At 33.0% G+C, this 13772-nt stretch overlaps 2 protein-coding genes across 2 annotated transcripts; one reads left to right on the top strand and one right to left on the bottom strand.

Moving 5' to 3' along the window:
• The first annotated feature begins 499 nt into the window (after window positions 1–499).
• On the top strand, window positions 500–2975 carry LOC107411670 (transcription factor MYB86). The gene is made up of 3 exons (XM_048467758.2): window positions 500–932; window positions 1129–1258; window positions 1375–2975. Exons 1-3 carry the CDS (start codon window positions 800–802, stop codon window positions 2699–2701), a joined length of 1590 nt encoding a protein of 529 aa, XP_048323715.2. The 5' UTR covers window positions 500–799; the 3' UTR covers window positions 2702–2975.
• A 4890-nt stretch (window positions 2976–7865) lies between these two features.
• On the bottom strand, window positions 7866–13480 carry LOC107411705 (pectin acetylesterase 12). The gene is made up of 13 exons (XM_016019344.4): window positions 13431–13480; window positions 12780–13000; window positions 11976–12058; window positions 11349–11478; window positions 11130–11203; window positions 10599–10685; window positions 10364–10488; window positions 10143–10203; window positions 9472–9525; window positions 9276–9353; window positions 9035–9140; window positions 8799–8944; window positions 7866–8338 (listed from the first exon to the last, which is right to left on the bottom strand). Exons 1-13 carry the CDS (start codon window positions 13466–13468, stop codon window positions 8231–8233), a joined length of 1311 nt encoding a protein of 436 aa, XP_015874830.3. The 5' UTR covers window positions 13469–13480; the 3' UTR covers window positions 7866–8230.
• Between the last annotated feature and the right edge of the window lie 292 nt (window positions 13481–13772).

The following is a 13772-nucleotide window of genomic DNA, read 5'->3' as shown; positions in this document are numbered from 1 at the left end:
ATATTACTTAAAACTCAATACAAACTACAAAATTATCACTCTTCCCATTTTTTTCATTTTTCCATCACCAACAACAACTTTCAAAATTTTTACATGGGTTTTCTCAGGATGGAAAATTTTCGTTATGTGAAAAGGAGGAAAAAAAAATTTTGGTTTTTTTCTTTTTTTTTTTTTTTCTTTAAACCCCACAAGGTGCTTCCAAAGTGTTTTTGAATTCTCAAACCTTAACGAGTACATACTGCAAGTCAAATAATTAGAGCTCTCATTTGCACCACAATCCTGTCCATCAAAAGGGGGTCCTCAAATTGCATCTGGACCGTCAACTAATGATGGAAGCTACCATATGATGGGTCCCCCACGCTGACTTAGAAAAAAAAACCATCCTGTGATAATTTTTTTTATAATTTTTTTTAAAAAAAATATAAAAATATATATATATAAATTCAAAGAACTAGTATCTGAATCACCCTCTTGAATGTGACTTTTCTATTAGAGACCCTCCCTCCTATTAATTTGATTCCCTACCAGGCTGCCATTTCATTTTCTTTAACCTTCCATATCTCTTTCTCTCTTCTCTCTTTCTCTCTTCTCTCTTCTCTCTTTCTCTATCCACAAATTCCACCACCCCTTCCCCCCCACTTCCTGGAAATCCATATATATCCTCGAAGAACCCCCTTCTTATAATTCTCTTTCTCTGTTGCTGACAATTTTTGCCACAAAAAACTTTTGTCACTTTTTATAGAGTGTTTCTATTTGCCAGCATTGCAGGTGGGTAATTTGGGAATATATTAATTTCCACATGGGGAGGCATTCTTGTTGCTACAAACAGAAGCTTAGGAAAGGGTTGTGGTCTCCTGAAGAAGATGAGAAACTACTGAATTATATCACCAAGCATGGTCATGGTTGCTGGAGCTCTGTCCCTAAGCTAGCTGGTATATATGTATATATATATATATATATTTATCTTTTTCTCTCTTTAATAGCTACCTATAGTTTCTTTCTATATAGTGCACAATCATTTTTGAAAACCAAACCCAAAAATTAAACAAATAAATAAAGGATGAAAATTGATCATGTCCTTAACTCTTTTTGTTTTTCTTTTTTGTTTTTGTTTTTTCTTTTATATAGGTCTGCAGAGGTGTGGGAAAAGCTGCAGACTGAGGTGGATTAATTACTTGAGGCCTGATTTGAAAAGAGGACCATTTTCACAGCAAGAAGAGAATTTGATCATAGAATTGCATGCAGTTCTTGGAAACAGGTAGTTTTTAAATTGGCGCAAATATTCATGACTAGAAAAAATAATAATAATTCTTCTTTTCTCATATATGCTTTAACTGTGTCATATATATATATATATATGTATATATTGGTCAGATGGTCTCAAATTGCAGCACAGTTACCGGGACGAACAGATAATGAGATAAAAAATCTGTGGAATTCTTGCATTAAGAAGAAGCTGAGACAAAGAGGCATTGATCCGAATACACACAAACCGCTATCAGAGATTGAGAATATTGAGAAAGACAAGATAATTACATCCATGACCAACAACAACAACAACAAAAGCAGCAGCATTCTTACTAATAATAATAATAATAATGAGAAAGCTTCTGTTGGATCCAACGAACTGAATATGAATATCATCGAGGCGGCGGTGGTTAATTCCAAGCAACCTACCAGTACTATCACCAGTACCACAATTGCTTTGGAAAGATATCCCATCGAAGTCTCATCGACTTGTTCCAAGATCAACAATAATAACAACATCACAACCACCACCGCCACCAATAGTAGCAGCAGCAATTTAACTGCTCCAACTCCACCGACGCAAGAATTCTTCCTGCAGGACAGGTCGGAAAGCTCCACTACCAGTTGCAGACCTTCTTCTCATCATCATCATCATCATGATTTCGTGGGTTATTTCGCTTTCCAGCAGCAGCATCACCACCACCACCAATCCGATTATGGTTCTGAGATGGGGCTTTCTATAAACCACCACAACAATAACAACAATAACAGTTTTAGCTTCATTCAGAATTCCAGGTCTTCTTCTGAAATGGCAACCGAACTGATCCACTCCATGTCCAATTCATCGTCAATTTTCGCCGCTCCTCCTCCTCCTCCGCCGCCGCGTGTAAAGCCTTCTATCAGTCTTCCTTCCGATCATCATTGCGATGTGAATTGGGAAGCTGCTGCTGCCGCTGCTGCAGCTGCAGGTACCTTCAGTAATGCTAACAATAATAACAGCAACGGAAGCAGTAGCTGCGGTATGGAATTGCAAAGCAATAGCAATAACTTTTTCGAGAACACTAGCAACAGTGGTTTTCCTTGGGGAGTATTGCAGAGTTCGGAGACGACGATGAAATCTGATAAAGATGATCAACAAGTGGTGCATGTCAATCCCTTAGCTGGTGATCCGGAAGAGATTAAATGGTCTGAATATCTTCACAACTCTTTTCTTCTTGGAGGAGCGTCAAGTAGTAGTACCAGTACTAGTACTACTAACATGTTTAATAGTGATGTTAAACCAGAAACACACTTGTTAACAAATAGGTCAAGTGCTACTGCTGCTGCTGCCACTTGGCATCATCATCTTCATCATCACCTTCATCAGAACCAGCACCAGCAGGTTTTTCAAGCTTCAGAAATGTATACCAAAGATCTGCAGAGACTTGCTGTAGCTTTTGGACAAACACTATGAAAGATGTTGTTCATCATGTGCAGAGTACTCTTAATTGAAGAAAAATTATAAAAAAAAAAATAATGATAATAATAATAATAATCATGGAAAAGTATTCAGTTTGATGAGGAGGGGGTTGGGAAAAGAGGGGAAAAAAAAAAATTAAAAAGATGGATATTTTCTTTGGTTACAGGTGTGTTGTGATAGATTTTCTTTTCTTTTCTTTTCTTTTTTTCTTTTTTTTAATTTTTGTAAATGTTTCTGATACCGGATCCAACTTCTTCGACTTCATTTTTTTTCATTTTTTATATTCCCAATCTTTTGTTACCAACTAAAATATATTTGTGATTTACTATTATTTTGAGCTTTTTATTATGTTCATCTCTCTTTTGTTCAGGGAAAACACAGCAGAGAGAGTTACCCAATAAGGCTTTATGTACGTGCAATTATTGTCTTGTTCTTCTTATATATATATATATATAATATTTTGTAATACCAGTAGAAAAAAAAATAAAAAATAAAAAAAATTCAGTTTTTCAATGGAAGTTCTTGAAGATGGTAGTATTTTATTTTCATCACCTTTTTGCAGTTCTTCTTCTTCATGAATCTAAAATCCATGGTGATGGTGACTCTAACATATCCCAATATTTTTGGTATTCCGGGATTTTAGTATTTTATTACTTTAGAAAAATTCATTACGTTCTTTTTTTCTTTTCTTTTTTTCTAATGCAAAAAAAAATAATAATAATAAATATATATATATATATATATATTTCAAAGGGTCCATTTTTCTTAAATGGGTGTCTATCACTGTCTCCTACAGATTGAGATGTTTTTCACTTTTTGACAGTCTTTAAGTCATTTCCTCTACTCTTTAAGGCCGTATGGCTCAAGACAAGAAATCATAGTTGTCCTTGCTCCTTTAGTTCATTTCCTCAGAAGAAGTGTACAGAAAAAAAATAATGATAATAATAATAAAAATAAAAGCAAAAAATAACAACTCTAGAAATCGATCGATAAATTCCAGTTTCCAAACAAGATTGAAATTTTCCAACCATATACGAGGGAGGCAAATAGAAGCCCCACTGCCAAAAAACTTACACCAATATCCCACCAGCTTTTATAGCTATATATATATATATATATATTGGTAAACAGCTTTTATAACTATATGGTCGAGAAATATAGGGAAACAAATTTTCAATCAAATGTAGGCCATAAATTCCTGTCTGATATTAATGCTTGTGTTTTTCCCGTGTCAGTAACATTATCTTAAAAAGAAATATATGGCAATATCAAAATATATGTTTTAATATTTAAAATGAGGTTGATCTATTTATATGTCCTATATCACATTTATATGACCAAATCGTGAATTCGAAATCACACCTTAGATTATGATCCCAAAAAAATATATATATAGATATATATATATATCATTGATTAATTGGAAATTTGAATGAAAATTAGGATATTTAAACAGCTTGTGAATAGGGGGAAGAGAGAGAGGGTGACAAGATTTGTAGCATTATCACAAGAGGATACCGTGTGCGGTGTCCCATTGAAGTGGGCCTTTAAACTTTTACTAGTTATATGTGAGGAACAGAAAATTGGGTCCCTCTTTGATGCTGAAACTTCATCAGAGAAAAAGAAGTAAAGAATTTCAATGTTTTTTTAATTCTTTGTCAAGAAAAAAAAAAAAAAAAAGAAAAAAAAGACTGAGAGGATGTTGATAATTCAGCGAAGGACGTCCCTCAATTGGTCAATATTTTTTCATGAAGAATCTTCCTTTGTGCATATAAAGACATGGGGTAACTAAATAAATCTCTTTTGCATTTGAAAGAATGAAAACAGATTGAGTAAAAACGCAACATTTCCATCCATCACAAAATACAAACATAGTACAGATTGATGAGATCAAATGCCCTCTAGATGAGGATTGAAAAATGAGTACTCAAAATTGTCATTTTACTCGTTACCACAAAATAAATAAATAAATAAAATAAAATTGTCATTTTACTGCATGTATACAGTATATAACGACTTCAACGTTAAGTTAAGGGGACCTAATAATTTTACTATTACAATAATTTTTTATTATTATTATTTGAATTTTAAAAATTGATATTTAAAAATGTATTAGTGATCAATATGAATTCATATGAAATTTATTTTTTTATATATAATTTCAATAGTTTAATAGGCTAGTATAGGCTATTAATGTATTTTTTAAATTTCAATATTTAAATAATAGAAAACTGATAAAAAAAGATTTTGATTAGATTTATATCGATTTAATAAAAGTATGACTCTATAAATATATATATATATATATATTATGATGGAGGCCCCATTGAAGATAAGATGGTCATCCCGATAACTTTTCTTCATACAAACACGAAAGGCACCATTTTTGTTTGTCCATGTGCACATACATTGAAGTAGTCTTCCTCTTAGAAAATGTCTAAGTCTTCTTTCTTTCTTTCCATTTTTTTTCTTTTGCAGGCTAACAACTAGATAAACATTTATATTATATCTATCTATATATATAAGTAAAATATATCCATATATTAATATAAATATGTAATATGTATATGCAAATGCATGTGAACAAAATTATTGGGTCAATTGCTGGGGCCCTGTAATCACCATAGTATCAAAAGAGGTTTGGAAAAGAACAAAAAGGATTGCTTTAAAATGCCACACCGACGGTAGATGATGAGATGGCATAGAACACAGTAGTCCCAAGTTTTTGATTCTCTATGTGTGTGTGTGTGTTTATATATATATATATATATATTCAACTTGAGCAAAATGAATGTCTAAATAATTTGGAATCTTTAGGGCGTTTCTTCTCAATATTTTAAGACCAAAGAATATCAAATTATTAATTGCTTTTATTAATTTGATTGAAATTAGTGTGAGGAATGATTATGGTTATGATTATGATGACAGTGGTGATGATGATGATGATGACTAAATTAAAATATCATTTGTCATGAGAGGATTTTGTTCTGGATGAGATTATCTATGAATATATACATACATAGAAAATGAACGTGAACAAAAGCTGAGGAATATATATATATATATGAAGAGAGAGAGAGAAAATAATAATAAAAGTGTTTGGAAAGGAAGAAACAATGAGAAAATAGTAGTATGTGGGTAGAAAAGGAAACAAGCTGCTAATTTCCAAGCAAAGTAGTAGAAGAAGTGAAAGCAAAAGGGAAAAAAAATTTACATCCACGTTTCAAATACTAAATTTGAGGTCAAAAATATATGAGAGCCAAGAAATCAGGAACTGGTTTCTCTGCGTGTGTGTTTGTTATAAAATATCAGCAAAAAAATACTTTAGTCAATGTTGTCAAGCGCAGACAAAAAAAAAAAAAAAAACTCAATTTTTGACTCCGAGTGTGTCAATTATTAATTACAATTTGATACATTTGGGTTATACTGCTGGATTTGAAGCTTTTTTGTCATTGGAAATGGAGGTCCCCAAGTCCAGTTTTTCCAAACACAGTTTGTGTTGCTTTATGTCCCATTGGAATAGAGACTAAGAGAGAGGAATTTTCAATTTCACGTGAAAAGTTAGAAACAGTCAGTTTCAGCTCTGTGTAGGTCGCTTTTATAGTATATATATCTAGGACCCTTTGTCCTCATTTTGGGTCCAAAATATAAGATGTTAAGAACAAACAACATTCAATCATGGTAAACCATTTTCCTAGACTAACTATTATTTTTCTTGCCGTCCAAACAAGCAAAAAAAGAAGAAGAAAAAGACATAGTAACAAGTTAGTTTCTTGCCACAACATTTGATTAATCAATACTGGGGAAATAAATTTAATGGTGGCACAAAAATAATATACTTTGGAAAACCATGAAATTAAATGTGGGGCATATTTGTTTGCCAGCTCATAAATTTTATGACCATTGATTTTGAGTTTTCATCAAAACCCTGTTTCTAGTTTTGGTACAAAGTATCTAGGTTTTCTTTTTTGTTACTTGGTAGCACAGAGAGAATCTACAAAACACAAGAAGGAAAGAATACCACATCTTGTTGAAAAGACCTTAATTCATGCATTACAGAACCCCAAGTGAAATTAGCATCATCATTATCATAATTAAAGCACCTAAAACATCAGTCTGGTTTTTTTGTTTTTTTTTTTTTTTTTTAAATTCCCCACTCGAAATCATGCCCAGAAGATTTCAAAAAAAAAAAAAACCAATGGGGTTAATGATAAACAATTAATCCTGTGGTTCCCATTTATTGCGAACAAAAGTCTTATTAGTCTTGGCGCAATCATTGATAAACCTTTGCTAATTTTTTTCAACTCTCCTAAATGTGAATTGAGACAATTGTTTCCAACACGTAAGACCATTTTTAAAAAACATTAAAATGTTTACCAACATTAAAATATTTTGGCAACTATGAAGGGTAACATGGTCGCAGGCTGATAATACTAACTTACAAAAATTCGTTTGTCTGCTTGTGGATATATTTTAATCTTCTACTGATTAGCGGAGGCTATTTCTGACATTAAAAAAGAAAAATACCCAACAATCTAAACAAGATGATGCAAAGAGAGTATGATGATTCTTTTTTTCTTTTTCTTTTTTTTTTTTTTTGGTTTTTTAAACGGGTGTGGATAAAACAAGACATGGGTCATAAAAGAAAGACAGCCTAGTTCTCGAGGCATCCACTATCATTAGATTCCTGCCTGTCATTGAAAAACTATAATCATACTTAAATGTAAATCACATGGCAGGTCTAAGCTTTTTTTATTTTTTTTATTTTTTATTTTTGATTTTTTTGGCCCCATAATTTGAAGTGCATTCTATAATTTAAATTAGGCCCTTGAAATTGTACATTCATCAGAAAGGCCCTTGGCAATGTAAGAATCCAGCTAAATTGGGGGGTCTCTGAATTAGCTGAGTTGATACAAATGCCAATGGCCCAATTCATCTTACGTATTAAGTCATGAACAACATGAACCATTGTTTTGTCACATGACTTTTCACTTGTGTAATTCATAGTTCATAGGCACAGAAGGAAATGCTTGATGAAAAAGTTATACAATAATTTGCTGTTCTTGATGTTGTCATAGAAAGAAAATGTATATAATGTATGTGTCGATTGTCGATGTTGTGAATCTGATTGAGGGAGTTGGATGATATGAGATCTATGAAGAATTGAAAAGATTGAGGTTGTAACCCTCTTTCTCCTATTCTTTCTCTCTCAAAAGAATAGCAAATTTAATCAACAAGGTAACAAGCTAACGCAAAAGGTTACAATTAATTAGCTTCGCTAATTTCAAGAATGTCTTCAGTAGAAACATAACGGATAAAGAGCTTTTATCAATATAGTAAATATCAATGTGAAATGCTTGCAGAGACCAATTCCATGTTTCTCAGCAGCATTTATATCATTATTATTATTATTCCTCCTATTGATTTTAATTGAATTGTAAAGAACTTTCCAATAGCAGAAAGGTAGATACTGATTACTTGACGAGATGACCATGTGAAGGAACCAATTGTGTAGAACTAGACTCATCGGAAAACCAGATGGTGGCAAGTATTGTCGCACGGGTAGGGACAATCAATATCCTTGACACCTGCTCGGTCAAAATACCAATCACCAACAGCCAGTGCGATGGGCTGCAATTCATTGATCCGACAACATTAGACAATGTGAACATCTTGTTTACATAAATTCTAAGTACTAAAACACGAAAATGTACGTGACAAATGCATGTTAGAAAGAAAAGAAAAAGATTAAAGGTGTTGTTGCATGCAAATTTAACCATGACAATTATAAAGCACATAACAGATGCTCCTATGGAGGGAGCTGCAGCGTAACCACTATTATTAGCAAATTTAAGTAGTCATAACTCGTAACAGATTTGAAAACTGTTTTAAAAAAAAATTAGCCTACCCTATTAAGTTCTTATAATGAAGCACCAGCAAATATAATAGGAAATTTCCGACCTCGTGGGATGAGTCAAGATGGAATTTGTGAGTTCATGACATTTCATTATTCATATTTTAAAGAGATGTACTAGGAATTTTTCTTTCTCCTTTGTGAAATCTAAATTATATTCTGTAACATGGGGCTCACCTTGTTGCCAAGAACAGGAGAATTATCAGCAAACCAAGTGTCCTGCCTCTCACTTTGGCAGTGAGCAAAACACGAATTTATAAATAGCCCATTTTGACGAGACACTGAGAATTGTTTGATGGAATTCAACATTTGGTTTCTGAAACCTGTAAGCAAAATAAGTAGGCAGATTTATGTTTACATTATGAAGCCACTATAACCACCAAGCTCAAACAATATTGCATATATGGGATCACCTTGCAGAAATTTAAGCTGTGATATGGAACATTTTGCATGGTTTAATCTGCAATCATGCCAGTAGCCGTGGGGATCTGCTGATGGAGGTGCTAAGCTGGATTGGATCTGATGTTAAGAAAGTAAATGGTTCCACATTCTTTCAATTAACAGATTCACAAGAAGGAAGTACATTGTCAAAACTAGTATGTTTTAGAATGTCAATGAATCAAAATTTATATCCCCTTAAAAGTGAACAATTACCTGCCATGAATCATAGGCTGCATTGAGAACAAACAATGGGGTCCTCACACCGGAGATTAAGTTCTGGGGGAAGAAGCACTGGTATAAGAGGATAAAGTCAGTCTAACAGAGTGAAAAGGTTAAAATATTTTATCTGCTTTTAGCTATCATCAAATCAGATATATATGCCTGAGAAAAATCAAGTAAAAATGATTACCGAAGTAGGATCAAGGTGGTTAGTGCAAATGCGAGGCAGATTATTTCGCACCCCCTGCAATAGTTATAGAAAAGGATATTTTTCATTATAACCTCTAATATCATAAGGAATTGCTTTGAGATATACAATGTGAAAATTAGCATAAAGCATCATACCTATAAGTCAGTCAAGCCAGAACCCAAGGACTTTTACCATTCTTTGTAAAACAGTAACAAAGGATAAAACAAAATGATGAAGTTGAAACAGCTCTGCTCAATGTGGCTCGGCCATTTTACATTACTAACTAAAGAAACTTCATACTAGCACTCTTGTAAACCGCAAGATTTTTAAAAACCTCTGACTTGTGATTCTTTCTAGAAATATCATAAAGCAAATATAATGAAATTAAAGTATCAAGTGGCTCTATCCTGTAAGAGATTGATTGATAAGCTTCCTGGATTGTATTATGCATAGTTTCAATTTTCAAACATTATGCATGAAGTATCTAATAATTATTTAAACTTGAATTTGAGGTTTGACTCGAACTGACATTTACTCTTCAACAATTAAGTCTACTTCCAAATTGACTTGTATGAAGCTAAGATAAGCCTGAAATTGAAGCCATGGAAAACAGGGAAGATGGTAGCTTTAGATAAAGGAAAAAGCTAAAATTTCCAAAGTAAATGCAATACCTGCAACCCTACCACACCACTGTATATATTTCTGAGAGTTCGTCCACCAGAAACATCAACCCTGAAGCACCAGAGAAGTCAATCAATGAAAATTTGAAAGTATTAACATCAAAGCTCAGGAACCTATCCACATTGTAATTATGCAAGAAAAATACTCATAAAACTAAAAGAAAAAGAAAAAAGAAAGTGATATGTGAATTAGAGTATGAACAATTGCTTACGCATCAAGAAACAATCCAGCATCACTCAGGCACTTTACTCTTGTAGTTCTTGGAAAAAAGTTTCTGTATTCATCACAATGTAAAATGGCTGCTAGACCCCCAGCAGAGCATCCAGAAAGAAGAGCCTGAAACAGATTTATATAATTAACTAATATCTTTTAATTACTGTGTTGCAAGAAGAAATCCAAAATTGAAAGGATAAGGAAGATGGTATCTCAGCATAAAACTACTATACATTCTTGGCATAGCGCATTCCTTTGGACATTAAATCTTCCATTGCAGCCAACCATATACGCTGCCCTCTAAATTGCAATCCTGCAGCCTGGAAGAAAAATCTTCATGTTACATCATGTGATTTTACATATATAATAACAAAAAGGTCAGAATCCAGCATTACCACATTAAGTCATGTACATAGGTAATCTAGTTAATAACTTATATAGAGTGGCTAATGATAAGTCAATTCTACTTTCCAAGCTCTGACAAACATTTGATAAGCTTTGCAGCTAGTATTTGATTAGTAAGAAATTTTTAAGGAGGTCTACTAGTCTGTATAAAGAGCAATCAGCACCAAGACAATATAACTGGTCTGGTTTTACAGAAGAATTGAAACAAAAAAGTGCCTAAGCAACTACTTGATATGGAGTGGTGCATGTAAAATCTAATTTGTTTCAGTATTACTGCACAAGCTACTTGGCAGCATAAAGAAAATGACAAAAGCAAATATCAAGACAAAGTTATTAAAAGGCAAGACTGTTATACGAACCTTATGTTCACTGTCTCCAGTAAAAGAAGCACCATCACAATAGCGAAGCTTTACTCTATTCCAATTGAAAAAGTCTAGAACCCCCAAAGGAACAAGATAAGAATGAAGACAGCAAAAGCAAAAGAGAAAAATTAGGAAATATAAGAGTATAATGTTATTGATATTTGTCTTTCTTTTGACATTGACTTGTTGAATTTAATTTTGAGTTTGAGATAATACCAGGATTTTCTTCAGGTTTATTACTCAGTATTCCAGTAAATGCAATCTGTTTTTCCATGAAATTTGATGATCCCCTTCGCGTTGTTTTACGGTAAACACAATTTCTAATACTATTGCACCATCCACCGCCCTGCCAGAAAATGTTTATTCAGGTCGAGTTTTAAGTTAACAATCTTGTTAGTATAATGGAAGGCACTTACAGGCTCATTGGTCCAGCTAATCTAACATAACACAAAAATAATTATTTGATAAAATAAAATACTTATTAAAGTATTACTAAAACCTTTTTAAGAATTATAGAACTTGTCATATGAAATTTCCAGTCAAAACATTAGACCATGGATATTACTAAAGCATTTGTTTGATATTACTGATCCTAAGAACCAAAAGGTGTTAAGAAACAAAGATAAATTACGCTTCAAAAAGTTAAGAAACTATTGATGATGTTGTCCTTTCAAACATGAGAATATTGCAAGTACTAGTGAAATGTTCCTGTCAACGAAAACACCCATAGGGATCAAAATCAGCAAATAGACAAACTTGATTATCCAATATAATATACATTCAACAACCAACATGTATGCATTTAGAATCAAATGATGTAATTGATTCTGGTCATCCACAAACCTCCAACTGAATGAGCCAACTATTTGCTCCTGATCCATATCCACGATGCAAATGATACCCGGGTAATGTTCCATCCAAGCATACTGTAAAAGTGAAAGGGCCCAAGGAGATATATTAGGCCATGAACATTAGACAAATCTCATCAATACCATACATCAGATGCATCAAATCATTATTTATTAACAATTAAGACAAGATCCACAGAGCTCAAAACAAGAAATTGGCACTTCTAATCGAGATAGCCAGAAAAGAGATAGGACATTTGAGGAATAATAACAACTGCATTGCAGATAATGATATCTAAATTCCAGAAAGCTATACTATACAAATTAAACTCATTCAGACGCCTCAATCTAATATCTTCCAAGATGAATGAATCGGAAGGAATACAAAGAAAAAGAAAAGAAGAAAAAAAGAAAACAGAACGAAAAATAAATAAATAACAATGCAGAAAACTATATTATATTATTTAAAAAAAAAAAAAAACCAACAATAACAACAACAACAACAAAGATTTTTAGGAAAAAGTATAATACAAGTTACCATAAACAAATGAAAAATGCGGGGGAAAGCAAATCAAAATGAAGATGTCGACTGACCCCAAAAAAAATGAAATATCATTATCAAACTCGTATGTTACCCATTAAAATTTTCTTTCTTCTAACTTTTATAAAAGCCAAAAAAGAAAATCAGGAAAAAAGAGGGTTCTGGGTGCATCTGATTTAAGCAAACTCCAAATGTAAAAAACCCAGAACCAAAAAATTTATTTAAAAAAAAAAAAACGCAATGCCTCCAAGAGTGTACCTGCTCCTTTTCCATTAGCTCCATGAATGAGGGTGAGACCTACCATCAAAAGATTATTACTTGCTGCTGAGACTCCATAAGAATCTAACAAAGGCAGCTCTGTTTCATTTAGACTATGCTCAACAACAAACCCATCAACCCCCCCACTGTTCAGACAAAGTACCACCACTACACCAAACCACAAAAAAAGCTTCATCATTGCCCTCCTCTGCCTCAATGCTCTGTCACCCAAATCTTGGAACAATAAATATAATATGAAAAAACCACAAAAAAGCTAACTTTTTTTGAATCAGCCTTAACTGCGTGTTATTTCACTTATTAGGCCTTCAAAAGAGAAACAAATCTGCATTTGAATAATTACCACTCTACCAGAAAATGCAAACACATTTATAACAAAATCTTCCTATATTCAGCTTTGCAGCTTAATATAGAAGAAAAATTAACAAAGTAAATCAGAGAAATTAATTAAAAAGAGAGAGAGAGAGAGAGGTTTGCAGCTAAACACTGCTTGCCGGGCTTTTTAACGTTTTAACAAAGGGTTCAAGTTTGGAATCTTATTTTATAAATAAATAAATAAAAACACAAAAAAACAAAGGCCAAACTAAATGCACAGCACTAGATATCCATACAATCTCACAGACAGTTTGATACCGTTGATCTGTGAGAGACTGATGGAACAATGACATCATGAAGTGGGCTCCACCATGTTGAGGAGGTGTTGTCTGTGGATGGCAGGAAGAACACCGCGGTGAAAAATGAAACTTTGAATGCTGCTGAGCTGAGGAGGGTTTAATGATTTAAAGCGCACACGCACCGTTTTGGGTTTTCCATTTAATATCATTGAGTGTGATGGGCTTTATGTCATCGCGGTGGAACCCATTGGTTTTTATGTTTTTGTTGTGGACTTTCTTTTGATCACTGTTCGTTGCATTTTGGACGTCTCTTTTACTCAATTATTTGAGTTTGACATGCCAAGATTGAAACTATGATGAT

The sequence above is a fragment of the Ziziphus jujuba genome, chromosome 10 (assembly GCF_031755915.1).
Source record: "Ziziphus jujuba cultivar Dongzao chromosome 10, ASM3175591v1".
NCBI lineage: Eukaryota > Viridiplantae > Streptophyta > Magnoliopsida > Rosales > Rhamnaceae > Ziziphus > Ziziphus jujuba.
Note: the sequence above shows the minus strand (reverse complement) of the source record. Positions and strands in the feature narration are given on the sequence as shown.